The sequence below is a fragment of the Xenia sp. Carnegie-2017 genome, unplaced genomic scaffold (genome assembly GCF_021976095.1).
Source record: "Xenia sp. Carnegie-2017 unplaced genomic scaffold, XeniaSp_v1 HiC_scaffold_3, whole genome shotgun sequence".
Taxonomy (NCBI): Eukaryota; Metazoa; Cnidaria; class Anthozoa; order Malacalcyonacea; family Xeniidae; genus Xenia; species Xenia sp. Carnegie-2017.
The window spans coordinates 2995891-3015659 of NW_025813493.1; the positions used below are offsets into that span (position 1 = coordinate 2995891).

At 31.5% G+C, this 19769-nt stretch overlaps 1 protein-coding gene and 1 long non-coding RNA gene across 2 annotated transcripts in view; one reads left to right on the plus strand and one right to left on the minus strand.

Annotated features, from left to right (window-relative positions):
- Window positions 1-19769, plus strand: part of LOC124454621 — a 28045-nt gene that overhangs the window by 5232 nt on the left and 3044 nt on the right. Inside the window, exons 3-4 of the long non-coding RNA XR_006951538.1 lie at window positions 1031-1039; window positions 16379-16388. This is a non-coding gene — a long non-coding RNA (uncharacterized LOC124454621). The remainder of the gene's footprint in view (window positions 1-1030; window positions 1040-16378; window positions 16389-19769) is intronic.
- On the minus strand, window positions 2076-5026 carry LOC124454619 (angiopoietin-related protein 7-like). Its single transcript, XM_047005400.1, has 3 exons — window positions 4807-5026; window positions 4008-4386; window positions 2076-2495 (listed from the first exon to the last, which is right to left on the minus strand). Exons 1-3 carry the CDS (start codon window positions 4963-4965, stop codon window positions 2242-2244), a joined length of 792 nt encoding a protein of 263 aa, XP_046861356.1. The 5' UTR covers window positions 4966-5026; the 3' UTR covers window positions 2076-2241.

Genomic DNA, 19769 nt, shown 5'->3' on the forward strand with positions numbered 1-19769 from the left:
ATTATTGAGGTGAAGACTGTGTTAATCATTCAAATTATACTGCACTTATATTGCAAATATAGGAAAAACAAAACAAAGTGAAAAAGAAAGGTAGAAGTATTAAAACTACAAATGAATTATAAACACCATTGGAAGCATAAGTGTTTTGATGATTATTTGTATTTTGCCCAATTCATATATCAATACAACAAAATCAAAATGTGCTACAACTTCACAAGTATTTGATGCAGTTGCACTTCAGAACATCACAAAAAGGTTACTTAAAGTAATTTCTACACAATATTGTTTGTTTTTATTTACCAAACCTATGCAGACTTGACTCTTTTTGAAATTTCATATGAAACTCAATTACAGAAAATCCGTAAATATCCAGAGATTTAATATGTACTTTTTTAAAGAAACAAGTAAAAATCCTACAATTGTGGCGAAAAAAGCCATTGCCCATTGCATGAAAAGAAGCAAAATAGCAATGATAACAAATAAGCTGACTTCTCTCTCGTGAACCGTGGAGATGAACTATGATATACTTTTTTGTATAGACTAAAGAGTTTAATCGATCAAACAAATTTGACGCTGGTAAGAAAACGACGCACATCTGCATTCATACATGTGTAGCCGACATATAGGTCTTTCGTCGATAGTTATAAATGCATCCTCGTAGGAGCAGATAACTGACAAGCACAGTTGACTCGCTGTTATGAATTTAAGGTTTTTACCTTGATTTTCAACAAAAAATTGCTTGCCGAATCCCAAATACACATATACATTTTCCTCACTCTTTCCTCAGGAGGGAGTGGGAAATTGTGAAATTTTCGGAAAAGCGGTCAATTTCGGTAAATCTCAGCGGCAACGGACGAAATCCGCCATTTTTTTTACAACATCAGATATCTAAGGCCGCGCTTGAGATAGCCGCTCCAGTTATTATAGAACTCAATGGGAGATTCTAGTGTCTTCTAATATGTGTAAGTTTTCCTAGGACTACGTGCTATGATGGGCCGAAAACGTCGGTCCTTGTTGAGTCCTAGGTCAGGCTTGATGTGTTTACACTGGAGGCCTAGTCAGTCCTTGGTCAGGTACGAGACCGCAGTGTAAACGCGGCTTATAGATTATGAGCAACCATTCTCTTTGGAAGGAACAAGATTGCTGACGAGCCAGATAATAAACACTTGTTTGGATGAGGTTTAGCATGATATCAAGAATTATTCAGACCAAGGTCAATGTTATCTGCAGAAGCAAAGCTGAGACAGATAACGTTGCCGAGGTCTGAATAAATTTTAATACCATAGCTACGAAAACCGAGTTAAATAATTATTTTATTATTTACTTTTAACTAACTGAAATATTATTAACACATATCAATATAAAACATTTTTAAACCTTCGCTAATTTGTTTTTGTCAGCTGGCTTATTCAAGTTCGTCTGGTTTAATTATGTTGTAAGCACGTTCAAAGCCATATTTGCCGGTTTTTAGTGTTTTCTGGATGCTTCTTGTTTAAAAGCTTTGACATCGTTTTTAGAAACTGTGGAAAACATCGCTATGATTTGACTTTTTTTCAAAACTGGCTTTTAATGTCGTCCATAATTGTAGAAACTGTTATTTGTAAATAGATGTCTTACCTACAGATATGTAGAATTATCCGCAGGTAGTTGACCAATCAAAAGCGACTTTGCTTACATAATGAATAATGATATAAGATAATTGCATGACATGCATGATACACCAAGATTGCGTCTAACATGACAAAAAGAAAAAAATAGCTACTTACAGAGCAACATCTCATTAAAGAAATGAGTGAAAAGACGTCAGAAATCAGCTCTAATTTTTAGGGAAAATGAAAATGATTATAACGGTTCTTTAAAAGACATAAAAGGTAAAATGTTTTTATACCTACAGATATGTAAAATTATTTGCAGGTAGTTAACCAATCAAAAGTGACATTGCTTACATAGTGAATAATGATGTAAGATAATTGCATGACATGCATGATACACCAAGATTGCGTGGAACATGGCGAAATGATAGAATTAGTTACTTGCAGAGCAACATCTCATTAAAGAAATGAGTGAAAAGACGTAACATTAGAATCATATAATTACCGAAATCAGCTCTAATTTTTAGGGAAAATGGTTATGATTATAACGGTTCTTTAAAAGACATAAAAGCTAAAACGCTATAATTAAATGTTGAAAGTTTCATTAGAAATAATATCAAGTTTATAACGTCACAGTCTTCGGAAGTTTTTATGGTTTTATTTTCATCTCAGTGAACTTTAAGGATTTTTCGTTTTTTTTCCAATAATACCAAACCACACCACTCCCACTGTAGTATGCTCCACTATAGTAGTAGTGCCCATTCAGGTTAGATTGATGACAATGCTTATACCACCAAGCACCTTTGTAGTCTGTGGCGCAGTTTCCTCCATCTTTATCATTATCCGAATCCTTAGTTGAAAACGCCATGCCTTTATGATAATGTAATGAATCTCCAGCATTTCCTAAAAAAAGTAATACCTTTCAAAAATCGCATTTAATGCAGTTATAGAATTCTTTTGAACTTGCAGAAACTCCCAAAAAAAGGGTTTTATGTCGTTGGTAGAAGATTTTTATAGCGGTCGTTTGTTTTGGGGGCTTTTGTGAGATTTGCCAATTAGTCTTTTTTTATTTTATGTAGTAAAAGATGAAGGACTGATGTAAGTGTTAAAATATATTACATAACACTGAGTTTTCATTTCACATATTCTGGTGCATGGGGGAGATCCAACCTCAAAAACATTATAATATTGTTACCGTTTGTCATAAAGTTATTGTAGCTGACTTATTTAACAACATGCTGTAAATCCTGCTTCAAAATGGAATGAATAAATTGCAAAGGTAAAATTTGTCATGACTTTGACTTTGATACTACTTTCATTTCCCAGAACATTATTTCTACATCCAGCTTTAACTCATTGCTCTCACTCCTAAGTTAAGTAATGAATGGTATTTAATTTTTATTATAATAGACCTTTAAAATTCTTTATTGACTTGATGATATACCTGTAGTGTTGTCCGAGACTTAATTTACATTTATGTTTTGCATTATTCTATATGTAAATTTATCCACGTAAACTTGAATGAATTTCAGTAAGGTTTTTATATGTATAAATATATTATATATATTTATATTCTATATATTTATGCATATTTATAAGATTAAATAGTTGGAGTGTTATTAAACAAAAAAATAATAGCATAATGCTCTATCCAACAACTAAAAACAATAACGACCTTATCTAACAACATTTGAAAAATTGACCTTCCACTCCTTTTCCTTGTAAACAAGACAAGTCTGTTCAAAATCAGAGAGTCTTACGTTGCAAGACCCGGGCTTGTGACCGGTATAGCAGAGTATAACTCTAAAACTACAAGGAAGAGGAGTGGAAGGTTAATTTTTCAAATTTTGTTCGATAAGGTCGTTATTGTTTGTAGTAGTTGGATAGAGCATTATGCAATCATTTTTTTAATTATACATATATAAATAATCTAGGAATGGAGGTCTGAATTTACAATCATATATTACAGGCTTGCATGCTTTTTATATAAAAGGTTTTAATGTTCATTTAAGTCCACATAATTTAGCAATGTTTCAGGCGCATGCTCATTACTTGTTTACAAAGCTTCAATTGAATTTTCATTTAATCTTAATGATACGGTAAGCACAATCCTTGAATGATCTCTTATTGTAAGTCAAAAATTTTTGTCGTAGGATGCAACTTAATGATTCACACAACAAAATGATTTTTATGTTTGTTCAATGTATTTTGTTGTAAGTTTGTAATATCAAATTGATTATATTTTTTAAGATCTAACAAGACTTCCGCTCAAAGTCAACCGTTAAAATATCTATGTTTTTCTCAAAATTGCTGACCTGTCTACGCAAACTCGAATCATTCCAACATATAATGCTTATATCAAAATATTGCTTAGAAATTTGTCCATCAAATGTTTATATTTACTTATTGACTCACCAGAATATGAACCAAGACTCAACTGATATTTATGTGCTTCGTTCTCTACAGCAAAATAATCATATTCAGCATATGCTTTGTTTCCTGACCAGTCTCCCAGGTCAACACGAAGTTTATTTCTCCTTGCTGATGTTAGTCGGTATATTTTATCCAATCCAAGCCAGAATTCGCCTTTTAGATCACCAAAACCATTTTTATAATCCCTCCAATCTCGATAAAAGTCTACACTTCCATATTGACGACGTTGAAACACGGTCCAACCTCCACTAGATGTTGTCATATCACAGAAAACATTGAAACTGCCCTGGCCATCTGGATCAATTTCGTAAACTCCATTCTTCCTCTTTCCTTTCATGTATAGATCTGCACAGTCTTTTGCCTATAACAATATTATTGAAAAATCTATTGCAGTGTACTTCCTACGTGTTATAAATCATTAGGCATCCAAAGAAAGTGTTATGAAAAGCTTTCCTACATAGATCCATTGTGCCAAATAGCTATTCAAAACATTTTAAGATTAAACTAAACATAATTAAAATTGACACAATTTCATTCTAATCCTCGAAATCGTATGAATTTTAAAATTGCATTCGTTTTCTCAAAATCGGATTAAATTCAGTAACCTAAAAATAGACACTTGATTGGGCATTTTTCTTTTAATTAGTACTTTAAGTCAGATTTTATATAGTTTTGCACAATGCTTATCAGGAAAAAAATAAGCGTTAACAATATATTTAAAATTGACACATAATACCCACTTAACAAACATTTTCAAATCAACCACTTTCTTTTTTCTTACCAATACAAGAGTTTCATAAAAAGTCCATTTGCCTTCTGAGGCTAGTTTCTCTATATTTCTGGGGTTTTTTCTGTTGGTAATTTGGCAGTTTATCTCAAATTCTTTTGCATCAAATAAGAAATTAAAGCCAACACATAGTTTCTGTTGATGACATTTCATGGAACATTCAATGTCATTGTGAACATCATGAGTTGAAATGATATCTTTTGGTGATAGCGTCTCACCTTTAAAACAAAGAACAAAACAGGATCAATTACAAAAGGTGTAAATAATACAAAAAGATAACAAAGTCTATTTTATAGTCAAAAATACAAAAAAGAAATAACAAGATTTATAAAATGCAATGTGTCATGGAGCAAAAGAGAGTGAAAGATAATCTTCGTTTGTGAAAAGTAACCAATCATTATCAACGTTTAAACCTAGATGGAAACATTTTATATAAATATCATGAAATATAGGAAGATTACACGATGGTAAATATATGATATTTCCATATAATTGCTACACTGTGTTTCGTATATCACCACTTTTATTGCTCTTGCTTCTGAAACTTTTTGATAAATATTTCCTCAATCATAAAGATTTTTATACAATTTAAATATTAGCCGTCATGTTTAAAGTAAACATATAAGATCAGTACTGTACATTGCCACTTGCTACTGTTAAATAAAAACCCAGATTGATGGCTGTATAATTTCGGACTTAAAGCTTCATTTGAAAAGCTACTATTACATTTACACTGATGTTGAAAAGAACCATAGCTACAAGTATAACAGGTAGATTCTTTAATCATGGAATGAATAGAATCTTAGAAATCATAACATTACGACTTATTTCTTATATATAGCAATGAAACACTATTTTGTAAGTATGCCTGAGTGTTCAATAAGAATAATTGACTTTATGAGGTCAAATGCGATGTTCTTAAACAAGTCCCAGCGTATTAATTCTGTCAGCGCAAGCTCCCGTAACTTTGCCTGAAAGAGAAGGTTTTTGTTTTTGGATAAGGGTAGAACTAATCATAAAAGTTTACAACTGTTCAAAAAAAACCGTAAAAAATTTTGGCTAGCGTTTATTTTTAGCATCGGCCGACCATTCCCACAGATATTACGTCCATTTAAATTTTAATTATAATAAACAAAAAAAAGAACTCCTTTCATACATTTTGGTTTGTTTTTATTTTATACGTACAAACATGTTTTTAATATCTAACCTCTAGTTCTTTTCTCTTTTTTCTGGAAATAGGATGACATTGCAAAATTTTTAGAAGTTAACTTCGATGCATCAAAGCTGGAAAATAACACGACAAACATTGCCTCGTCAAATTTATACCGTCCTAACAGCAGTTTTGTTAAGTCATGGTTTATTCCAAACATTTCATGAGAAGGAAATAGCAAAAAGTTCAAAATATTGATGTGTCCTTGTCGGCTTTCTGATTTAATTGGTAACATACACCAGAAAGGGAAAACAGCCGAAGACCTTACTATAGTCAAAAAAATTTTGAAGCTGAGAAGTCTGCATGCTTCTTTTTACTATCTACAGAGATGGACATTTCAAATCTAAATTTTTTTTAAACTACAGTGTATGTTCATTTTGAAGCAGGCAGACTTATTACTTATTAGCATAGATTCATGACGTTAGACAGAATGTACTAATCTCACATCAGAAGACGCCCAAATAATAAATAAGAATCAATGATCTGAAATGTGTTAGAATGCTGTTGAATTGATTTGATAAATGTTGATAAAACAGCAAAATAAATTATCATAATTATTTTTTTGTGGGTTTGGGAGCACTTACGATAGGAATTGTTGTTCAAATATCAATCAAGATATGGTTTAAAGGTATATATGCATATGTAGATGCTTTTGCAAAAATTTTTTTACCATGACATAGTGAGGACATTGGGATTATTACTGTTTCATTATTCATGATGATAACTCACACTGGAGGTTTATAATACATCTGCTTACAGGACCCTAATAACGTCATAAAGTGAAAAAGTAAAGAACACAAATGTAAAATATTTAAATTCGTGTAAAAAATTTATATTTTATTTGAAACAAAAAAAATTTGGTAAATTTTGCTTCAGTTTTTCAGTGTAATGTAATAAGACATATTTAAGGAATCGCTGGATCGATGAAACATTATATAATTGTCCTTATGGTTTTGTCCTTTATCATAAAACAACTTTCAAAACTTCAGAATAAACCAAAACTCAGTATTTCTACAAGTAGATTGCTTTGTTGATTTGAGTGACCACTAGGTAAAATTTTCTTGATACAATATTTGTCGTGTTATCGCTTTGATGGATCCAAGTTTACATTCAGCAACTCTACAACGTTATCCTATTTCCAAACAAGTGGCTAAGACTACCATGGAAGCAGGGGCGAAACTAGAACGTTATTGGGGAGGGGGGGAGTGAATTTATATATCTAGACAACACAGACGTTTCATGTAAATTAAATACATTAATTTCTTTAATTATATGTCTGGTGTCACTTCCAGTAAAATAGCGTGCCTTCATTAGCTCAAAATCTGTTTTGTAGGTCCATTTTTGCAAACAAACATAAATAAATTTCGTAAAGCAAATATTTCTAAAACGGAAAAAGTTAAGCAAAAAACAATGTACGGAACTGATTCGAGCTAGAAGTCTCGGAGTCTTACCTGTTTTATTATTCTTATCAATGACACAATTACATGTATTTTTACTAACGATCAAACGTAAAGAATTGAAGGCCGAAAACAGCGAGAGCAACAATGCTAGATAGAACGCTTAGTTTTAGATTAGAAAACATATATGAAAAATACTATCTTCGCTTGTTCAGTTTTTGCTAATATATTTTGCCAGAACGGTATAAAATAGAAATGAGAAAGCTTTATTGCAATTAAACAACTACAAATGTAACCTGCAGGTACGCGTTTTAAAACATACTAGTTTTTTACATCCTCCAAAACATTTATTTTATCTTTTACTCTGTAGCTTACCGTTGTCTTTTGTCTTCATAAAAACTTTGTGAACTTTGACAAGCATTATTCGATGCATTGCAGATAGCAACTAAAAGAAAAACTACAGAAACGCGCATCAACATCTTGCATAAAAGAAAGAAAACACTTTATGTTTGAAAACGTTTTGAGAACATTTATATAGCCACCGTCATAAAGAATAATGTATATTTTGTACATGCAGCTGTGTTTGATTTACCTAAATTGCATAAAAAAGCACTTTCCGATATTTTGGGAAAGTTTTAAGGCGATAAAAGCGATTTATATTCAATTCCTAAAGGCGTAAGCTTGTAGAAATATTTTTGCTGGTTGACAATTGATAAATTGGATAAATTGGTGTATCAGTGAACATTACCTTAAAACATTGTTCACACTAATTATATCCTATGTGATAGACAACGCATTGACTTAAAACTACTAAGTTATTAATCATTAAGTACTCATGTGTCTTCGTTTCACATATCGTGGTTAATAATTGATTGCTAAAACCACCAGGTCTGTGTTAATTAAAAACGTAAAAACTTTGCAAAATCATTTATAAATAAAGTAACTGCTAAAGACATCTTTAGACGATGTTGTTGTCTTTTGTACTGTAACATACCATTGTCTTTTGTCTTCATAAAACCACTTTGTACGCTTTGACAAGCATTATGTGATGCATTGCAAAAAGCAACTAAAAGAAAACTACAGAAACGCGCATCAATATCTTGCATAAAAAAGTAAACACTTTGTGTTTGAAAACTTTTGACAACATTTATATAACCACCATCATGAAGAATAAATTATATTTTGTGCATGCACAGCTGCATGTATGCTTTACTTAGATTGCATAATAAAGCCCTTTGGGGTTTTTTAGGCAATAGAGCTATAAGGCCATAAATGCCGATTTTTCTTTAATTCTATGAGGGGTAGGCTTGTAGAAATATTTCTTTCTTGAAGATAATTGATAAATTGGTGTATTGGTGAACATTATCTTAAAGAATCTACACATCAATTTTACCTATGTGACAAAATATATATAGATGAGTTAGTTAAAACTTAGCTTTTTTATCATTAAGTACCCAAATATGTCTTCCTTTCACAAATTATTGTTAATAATAAATAAAACACTAGGTCTGTATTAATTACAAACGTTTCTAGTTTAAAAATCTTTGCAAAAAACCTCATTTTCAAATTACTGAACAGTTGTAAAGACATCTCCTGTTTTGTTTTTTTCGTTTAAAATTAATTTTCTGCTAAGTACGTACCATATATAAGGGGTTTTTTACGCGATATCTAGCTATATGATGATGGTGTTAATGTCCGGAAAATGTTTTTATTTCAAATTGGACTGAAATTAAAAAGCTTTTACCGGACAATGACGTGCTGTTTTGATAAGCTTAATGATAAGCTCTTTTACAAAAACATATACGTCAATGTAAGACGTATATGATAGTGCTCAGGACAAACAACAGATGAAGCGTTAAGTAATATATCTCTAAAAAAGATAAAAGCATTTTTAAAGAAAAAAATTATCTCACTCTTGAAGTTCTATAGTATTAAAATACATGGAACCTATATGTTTAAAAGAATGTTTCAAAGAATAATATTTTATTAAAAAGAGAGTCTAAAAAATGCATGCATATAGCTAATTCATAAGGTGATAAAAAGGTTTTTATACTTCACAGCGATTATGAAAGAACAACAAAGAAACTCCTATAGCTGGGGAACATCCTTCAACATAAAGAATCATAATATTTTAATGATTAGGTTTATCATTTCACGAAAAACATTAAAAAAGAGCAATCACATTTTTCTTTTCGTGAAATTGCAGTTGTGTTGCATACATTTTTTTGCTATTTTTTTATTATTCGAAATGTTTAAAGACACCTGTCATCTTCCTTCGTTCAATTTCTTGTCCATTAGCTATAATAACGAAATTAATTTAAATTGAGACAAAATGACAAAGCGTGAATTAAACAATGACATCCAATAATTTTAAAATCATTTGCTATATTGTTTTCACTCACAGTCCTTAACATTAGTCCAGTCTCGAACTTGTGAAACGGGGAAACTGGCAGGAACTTAAACATAAGACTTACTGAACACAAACGAGGTACAAAGAAACAAGACAAAACTAATCACATTGTCGAACATCACCGAATCACAAAGCACAACATTGACTGGGACTCGGCAAAATGCATTACTTACAGTACTGACTATAGACAACGGCTTACATTAGAAAGTTGGTATACCAACTTTGAACAAACCCCCCTGAACAGACCACAGCAATTACCGGCACCTTACAAACGACTTATTCACAATACAAACAAACGATCAACTAAAAACATTACACTTCACATTAATTCACAATGACAATACACAATTGACACCCACACTTTTCCAGTACACACAATACAATGAGGTAAGAACCAGCTAAAAAATACGGCTAACCTGACGTTTACTCCTCATTGAACTCTGAAGATGACTACCGCTAAGGTTGTCGAAACGTCCGTCAACAACAAGAAAAACAGTCCTTCTCAGGACTATGCCAACCTGGACGATCTACATTTACAAACATGTAACAGTTATTATATTCAACATGTTTTTTGTTTTCTGACCAGTCTCCCAAGTCACCGCAAAGTTTATTTTGCCTTGCTGATGTTAGCGTATTTCATACAATCCAAGCAAGAATTCAGAACTAAGATTACCATAGCCTTGTTTATAGTCATTCTAACCACAATGTTTCTGTTACTGCATTGCTAGAATATAAGTCAAGCGTTAAATATGACATGTAAAATTGTTTCTTTGAGATTAAAATGTACACTAGTGTGCTACTTTAGTAAGAAATCAAAATGGCGAGTTTGACATCTTCATGTTAACGAAAAACAACAAACAGGAAAATTGAGAACATTTATATAGCCACCATCATGAAGAATAATATATATTTTGTACATGCACAGCTGCATGTAAACTATTCTTAGATTACATAATAAAGGACTTTGGGATATTTTAGGCAATCTAGCTGTAAGGCCATAAGAGCTGATTTTTCTTTAAATCCAGGAGGCTTAAGCTTGTAGAAATATTTTTTTCTTCATGATAATTGATAAATTGTTGTATTGGTGAACATTATCTTAAAACATTGTTCGCACTATTTATATCCTATGTGATAGACAACGCATTAAGTTAAAACTACTAAGTTATTAATCATTAAGTACTCAAATATGTCTTCGTTTCACATATCGTTGTTAATAATTGATTGCTAAAACCACCAGGTCTGTATCAATTAAAAACGTAAAAACTTTGCAAAATCATTTAAAATAAAGTAACTGTTAAAGACGTCCTGTTTTGTTTTGTGAGCTAAAATCAATTTTCGCTAAAGTCCCGCCATAATGGGTTTTTAATTACGATATCTACAGCCATAATATATTTGCAATAATGCCCGAAAAGTATTTTTATTGTCAAGTGAATGCAAATTAAAGCTTTTGGGGTACAACAAAGTGCTATTTTTATTATAAATGTTATTTTAATACACAAGTTTAATGATAAGTTCTTTAAAAAAACATCAATTTCAAAGTAAGACGTAGGTGAAAGTGCACAGAACAAACGACAGCTGAAGCAATATATCACTAAAAGGCAAACGCATTTTCAAAGAAAATAAATTACTTTTTCTTATAGTTTCATCTGGCTTGTTGTCAAAGAAACGAATTTGTCCCAATATTTTTTACATTAAAGGCTGCGGTGAAGTCAAATGCCTTTAAATAATCTTTTCCACATTAGGTGGTATATTTTGCTATTTTTCATGATTTTTTAATAACAGTAAGAAAGTTTTTGTAGTTCTTTAAAGAAGCATCGACTTTTTCATGTATTTTGAGAAACACTTGTTTATTGTGCTGACTCAACAAGAAAAATCGTTTTCCCTTTGCACAAAGGAAGCCTTAATTGTCATGCTCAGTGTTTTATGGGTAGCTAACATGCTCTAAGTTGTAAGATATACTAAGCAAAATAAGGCATATTCCATTCTTTTATCTTCTATAAAAATATAATGGGATATCATTAAGAGGTAAGCCCAATAATTATATATTTTAAAGCGTGCATTTTTTAAATAAATTTGTAGCATGAAAGTTTTTTCATTGAAGACATTTCTTTGTCGAAGCACATAAGACATCTTCAACAGTCTTAGATACAACAAGCTGAATAAATAATCTAATTAAAAAATTACATTGCATTAAATTACATGATAGGATTAATAGGAATAGTGTTTAATTTTACACATAAGGAAATAATGAAAAATATACGTACATCATGAAACTAACACATGATCAGTGGCGTAGCAAACCTGCAAGTTTCTTCTTGCTATGTAAACAATTTATTGTTCATAATACTATGAATTTTTAATAAAACGAATGATGCTGATGATAAAAAATTACGTATTATGAATAAATTGAGGGCTGGCTAAGCCACTGCCCATAAAGGAATAAAATTGAAAAAGCATGAAATAAATTTTGGATGTGATGTGAGGAAAAACGAGCGTTTTTTATCTCTCTAACATAAGGATGAAGTCTTGTGTTAATTTTAACGGTAATTTTAACGGTACAAAGAAGCCAATAAAGCAAGTACAATTAATTTCATGACGATCATCTTTGCAAATTTTTAATTTAAGAGGAATCAGATATCAATCCTTTGCTTTTATGATTTGTCTTTTTGAAAAAACACAACGTGCTATATGAATGTGTAAGTCATGCCATGAAGAATAAAGTATAATAATTACAAAATAACCTTTAAAGAAGGCAGCCCACTTTAAAGAAGGCAGCTTACAGCATGGTAAAACTAAAAAAACTGCAGTTATTTATGAAAAGTCATCATGGTTTAATTTTCATTTCACTTGTTTTCACGTTAAAACTAGACCAATACATATTTTTACCATTTAGGTTGGAACCATAACAACTTTTATACCACCAAGCACCTTTGAAGGAAGTAGCGCAATTTCTACTATCTTTATCATTATCTGAATCTTTGGTTGAAAACTTCATGTTATTGTGATAGGATAATTGATCCGCAGCAGTTCCTGAAAAGTAGAAATAGTTCTATAGTTTTCTGGTGATTTGTATTTTAAAAACGTTAAAACCACTTAAAGTTGGACTAGCTGGCTTGCAGGACCAATTTGTATTCGCATTCATCTGAGGCGGGCTGGCAAGGCTGAAATGTTGTATTTAATTTCTGCCAACAAACATTGTATTTTGTGGGAAAATTAAATTGTGTTTAGACTCAGACATTCAACAATCTGATTGCTACCAGTGAGTTCCACCGATTATTGTAGTGGTATAACATGAAATTTTCAAATTTATTTTCAATTGCACATTATTGTTTTGAAGTTTTTGTCATGTTTAAATAACCAAACAAGACAAGGGAATGCGCCATCTCATCTCTTCCAGCCCTGTTTAGCCGGGCTGGCCCAATTGATGCAGTTATATGAGCCTGTTAGAACCTCGCTTCCTTCAAGCGTATCTCGTCAAGCTGGGCTGGCCCGCTCTTCATATGAACGCAATTTCAAAAAAATTGTAAAATAATATACGAGGCGAGATCTCGGCAAAGCTACCTATCCTGGCATAAGCGGGCTGGCCCGTCTCATATGAACTGGTCCTAAGGTACAATCTGTCAACACAATTTGCTATCACAAACACTCATTTTCGTCAATATTTTCTTACCTGTGTATTTTCCAATACTTAATTGATACTTATAATTTTCATCCTTTACAACAAAATCTTCATATTCAGCGTATTTTTTAGTGCCTGACGTGTTTGCAAGATCAATTCGAAGTTTATATTTCCTTGCAGATGTTAGTCGATGTATCTTGTCCAATCCAAGCCAGAATTCGGATTTAAGATTACCAAAGCCACGTTTATACTCCGCCCAACCCAGATAAAAGTCTGTATTTCCATTTTTTATTTGTCTTTGAATAACAGTCCAACCACCACCTGATGACGTCATGTCACAGAAGACCTTAAAGTATCCTTTACCATCAGGATCTACTTCGTATATTCCATTGTGTCTTACACTTTTTCTGTAAAGATCTGAGCAGTCTTTTCCTGATGGTTATAAAAATATTAACTAACACAGAGAAATTAAATGAAAGATATTGTTTTTATTGGACAAATATTACTCCTTACTCGAATCTATAAGTGTCTTTTCTTTTTTAAAATCATTCTTACCTTTTTCCGAAATATTTGTAAGTTCTTCATTTACCATGTAAAGTGTTTTCAATTTTTTCAAGACTTTTAACTCTGTTTGTAATGTTGCCCTTTGGGCATCAAGTTTTTCATTTGTGACGAAAGATCAATCATTTTCAAGTCAACTTTCGTAATTTTTTGTTGTAATTTCACTAGTGTATATGTTTGTACTTCTGTCCTATTGATTTTGTGTTGAAGACTTAACTTAAAGATTTGCAGATGTTTGTGCTGGGTTTGAAGATTCTTGTGATATGTTTGAAGTGTTTTTATTTGTCCGTCTATTATTGCAATTTGTGATTTCAAAGTTGCATTGTTTTTATCGGATTTTATGGTGCGTTTCAAGTTATGGCTGAATGTTGAGTAGAAATCTTTTAAATAATCTTCCTTTTCGTTTGTTGATCTCACTCTGCAAAAGTAAGAACGGTAAAGTGAGTCATGGAAAAGTTTTTAGATGAAATATTTCACACTATAAATAAGGAATTGAGAAAGATTTATATCCAGTATATACATGACATAGCTAACAACTTACTAAAAAGGTGTAATGTATATAAAAGTCTTACTCCTCCCATACACAATTTAAACAAGAAAAACTTGGCTTGAGCTGATTTGAAAAATCCTTAGTTAATCATGTTTGTATACTGCCCCAGGATTGAATGTTAACTACAACTCGACAACTTGTACTAAAGGTTATTCAAATTTAAAAAGAAATACGCCATAGAAGCGTTTCTAACACAGTCTTTTTTGCGTTCAACAAAGCGCATTAAACATTTCCAAGTTCTTAGTTCTTTACACTAAACCATAGCTTACCCTTGAATATTAACAACAATGCAGCTAATCGCCATCAACGCACAAATAAAGCTCACCAACTTGTCTTGTTTAAATGTCTTACAAGTAAACACTCCAGGTTGAGTTGAAGATCGAGGCTCTTTATATATGTGTGTGTCCAGCATAAATAAATTGTGAGGATAAAGAAACTTTGCATATTTATACAGACTAATTTGTTTCAGCAGATAATTGAACTGCTTTAAATAGTTTAAATATGTTGAACAGTTTGCACACATAGCCACAAACTGGACAGTGTTTCAATTTTAAAGTCGAATTCACTCAACTTGGAAGAAGTTTACAAAATTGACTCAAACTTTAAATCGGTAGTTTTGAAGGATTTGCAACATAACATTTACTCTTTAATAAACAGGCCTTTATTTATCGTAAAACAACAACACTAGCTGATTAACACAAAATTAATGATTAAAGACTTATTGTGATATTTTGGTAACAAACTAAATGTGGCTGTTAAATACGATGTATTTCACTGATAGCTTGCTCGCGATGTTATAGATTTTAAGAAAACAATTTAAAATAAGAAAGACTTATAATAAAAGCACAAGGCATTACAGTTAGCGTTGTGTTTTGCTAAAAAGAACCGAGATCTTCAAAATTTCCAATTAAATGCTCTTCATGACGTCACCGTATAAGGGAGCAACATCAAAACAAAGCTTGCATTGATATAAAGACTGTTTATTAAAAATTGATGCAATTAAAAAGCATTTAACAGTATCCTTTGACAATTCTAATTTCATCTTTTGAATAGGATCCAGCAAAACGTGTGTTAAAGAGCCCGTATGCTGTATGTTGTTGATGTAAAGAAGTAACTATGCTTTGAATGGTGCTTGACATTGGTTGCTGTAACCCGAGAAATGTTGTATCTACATAACGAGCATCTCTACATTACACTCGCACTTGAAGTCGTAATTTCACTACAAACTTTTCAATCAAGCAAGTCTTTGGAGGTGGGCGGCAGAATGATTTTTTTTTTTAATAAAAAAAACATTGTTTATGAATAAATGGTCAGTTAATTCGCTTGTCTTTCACTCAAAGTTTATATGATTGAGGACGTGTCAATATAAAGAAACTTAATAAAATACGAGGCATTTGAATAACCCTTAAGATTTTTTATATAACTCTTTCAAAGAAGTAATATGCTTAAGGTTTCTATATTTACATTATTCTATATTAACCTCTGAGTGAAGAGAATGAGTTCAATCTTGTAATTTAGCTGTGTCATGTCACAAAACAAGAACTTCTTTTGATTCATTCAATACTAGTTAGATCAATAAAATAAAAGTTCCTTTTTGGTTGGTTAACGACGAGGAATTTCCTCTTTATTTCGGTCAACACTAGGAAAGAATGTCCGTTAAAGGACAAATCCACCTTATGACAACGTCACTATCAAAACTGTATTAGTATGCAAAGGTCACCATAGTTTGAAAATTTTACATCAGCTACTTTCTCTTTAAAGAAACACGTAGCTATTTAAATGCACTTGTTGAACTGATTGGAGACTTAGTAGCGTAGAGCGCCATATACGTCAAAGGAAATTACTTTTACGTCATATCAACAAAAAATTTGAGCTAGCTGTTTACAAATTTAAAGTTATGTTCAATGGTCATGTTACACAGCATGGCACTTAAACAATAAAAAAACACGTACAATTTTTTTTCTCGATAGTTTTGAAAGTGATATGGAAGGATATCCAACAAATAGAATTCGTAAAAAATTAAATGGTTTGAGCCCGAGAGTATCGTTACATGTTTGTGGATGTAGATCGTCCAGGTTGGTATAGTCCTGAGAAGGACTGTTGTTGTTTATGCTAGTTTTTAGCCTGAATAGTCGGCTAATGAATATCAAGAAGATTACCAGTCAATTGAGAATAAGAATTTGAGTATGTTGATCATCAGCACTAACCAAGCATCAACAGATGATGACGAGCCATGGCGTGCCATTCTTCAATAATAAGTTAAAAATAAGAGTAACGTTGACAGATGTTTTAATTTCTAAAGAATCTATGTAGTTTGTGGAAAGTACTCTAAAAGCTAAATTTTGACCAGGCATGGTGCAATAAATTTTAAAGTTTTTGTTTCCTGTCGCTCTCATTCAACTTTATATATGCAAGTCAACATTCTTTGTTTGACACTTCGTTGTCAATGTCGTAAATGTTAAATTATGGATAGTAACAAGAAATGCTTATGCTATTAAGAAATACCAAATGGATGTGACAGATTGTGCATGGAAGCCGTTGAACAACATGAAAATAAAAAATTCTTATAAACATTAGTCCGCGTCTCTAACAATAAAAACAAGGTTGACATTGATATGTAAAACTGTTTGTTTAAAAAATAACAAGTGGCGCAAAATCATTGAAACTTTTGAAACGATATACTTTGCATGATAATTCGAAATTTATCATTAGAACAGTAGCCTAGACAATGAGAATATTTAGACCTTTTGAGCTCAAAGTTGAAAATGAACGCGACCTATATATCCTTATAACCTTCCATGTAAGAAGCGCTCCATAACACAGCAGTATCTGTGGTTCCAGTTCAATAATTGCACATTGCATAATTATATCTGGCATCTACCGACCTTGTTAAGATAGGTTTTACGCAAAGATTGCAACTCTTTAAGTTTCTATCAACATGTTGTATGTTTGAGTTACTAACTTCATATTGAAAATAATTAGCTAAGAATTTCCTTTTTTAATTATGGTTAGGTTTGTGCTAGTTATAAATTCCAGACAAGTTTATAAACAAGAGCTTCCTTTGTTAATTCAGTCATTGAATGATAGCAAAAATTTCCGTTAAGTTTATAAATAAAACTTCCTCGGTTAATTCAGTCAATGATAGCAAAATTTCCGTTATGTTTATAAATAAGAACTTCCTCGGTTAATTCAGTCAATGTTAGCAAAATTTCCGTTAAGTTTATAAATAAAACTTCCTCGGTTAATTCAGTCAATGATAGCAAAATTTCCATTAAGTTTATAAATAAGAACTTCCTCGGTTAACTCAGTCAATGTTAGCAAAATTTGAGTTAAGTTTATAAATAAAAACTTCCTCGGTTAATTCAGTCAATGATAGCAAAATTTCCGTTAAGTTTATAAATAAGAACTTCATCGGTTAATTCAGTCAATGTTCGCCAAGAATTTCAGTTAAGTTCATGCACAAGAACTTTCTCTTTAATTCAGTCAATGCTAGCAACGAATTCTGTTAAGTTTATAAGCAAAGACTTCTTCTTCTTACTAGATCCGCCGCAATACTTAGTATACTAAAAACACGCTTCTTGGGATTTTGGAGTCTTGTTTAATGTTTTCGATTTGTTGGTAAACAACACTTTGGAGTGTGTCTAACTCTCGCAAGTCGCGGTTAGATTTATCAGTGTCCTTTGACAATTCTAATTTCATCTTTTGAATAGAATCAAGAAAAACGTGTGTTAAAGAGCACTTATGCTGTATGTTGTTGATATAACGAAATAACTATGCTTTGAATGGTGCTTGACATCGGTTGCTGTAACCCGAGAAATGTTGTATCTACATAACGAGCATCTCTACATTACACTCGCACTTGAAGTCGTAATTTCACTACAAACTTTTCAATGAAGCAAGTCTTTGGAGGTGGGTGGCAGAATAATCTCTTTTTAAATAAAAAGAACATTGTTTACGAATAAATGGTCAGTTAATTTGTTTGTCTTTCACTCAAAGTTTATTTGATTGAGGACGTGTTAATATAAAGAAACTTAATAAAATACGAGGCATTTGAATAACCCTTTAAAATTTTTTTATATAATTCTTTCAAAGAAGTAATATGCTTAGGGAATTCTATATTTCTATTATTCTATATTAACTCTGAGTGAAGAGAATGAGTTAATAACTTCATACTTGAAACAATTAGCTAAGAATTTTCTTTTTTAAGTATAGTTAGGTTTGTGCTAGTTATAAATTCCCAACAAGTTTATAAACAAGAACTTCCTTTGTTAATACAGTCAATGATAGCAAAAATTTCCGTTAAGTTTGTAAATAAGAACTTCCTCGGTTAATTCAGTCAATGTTTGCAAAATTTCCGTTAAGTTTATAAATAAGAACTTCCTCGGTTAATTCAGTCAATGTTTGCAAAATTTCCGTTAAGTTTATAAATAAGAACTTCCTCGGTTAATTCAGTGAATGTTAGCAAAAATTTCCGTTAAGTTTATAAACAAGAACTTCCTTTGTTAATTCAGTCAATGATAGCAAAAATTTCCGTTAAGTTTATAAATAAGAACTTCCTTTGTTAATTCAGTCAATGATAGCAAAAATTTCCGTTAAGTTTATAAATAAGAACTTCCTCGGTTAATTCAGTCAATGATAGCAAAAATTTCCGTTAAGTTTATAAATAAGAACTTCCTCGGTAAATTCAGTCAATGTTAGCCAAGAATTTCAGTTAAGTTCATGTACAAGAACTTCCTCGTTTAATTCAGTCAATGCTAGCAAAGAATTCTGAATTTGAGAATAATGACAAAATCATTGTTCTCAAACCTGACAAAGGCAATGGTGTAGTCATTATGGATCGTCAGGTATACATTAACTCTTGCCTCACTATAATTAACAATTTATCTAAGTTCAAACCACTCGATCATGATCCTACAATTTCCCGTGAAGCAAAGTTACAACGACTGCTACGTAACTTAAAGAAAAAGAACGCTATTAACGAAAAATCATTTCAAGAAATGTACCCTAGAGGTTCACAGCCAGCTCGATTATATGGTTTACCTAAACTTCATAAATTAAACAATATCAATGACATACCTCCTATCAGACCTATAAATTCTTCAATCAATTCGTATAACTACAAATTAGCCAAATACCTCAGCTCTTTACTCCAACCCCTAATACCTAATGACCATTCTGCTAAAGATTCTTTTAGTTTTGTCGATGATTTT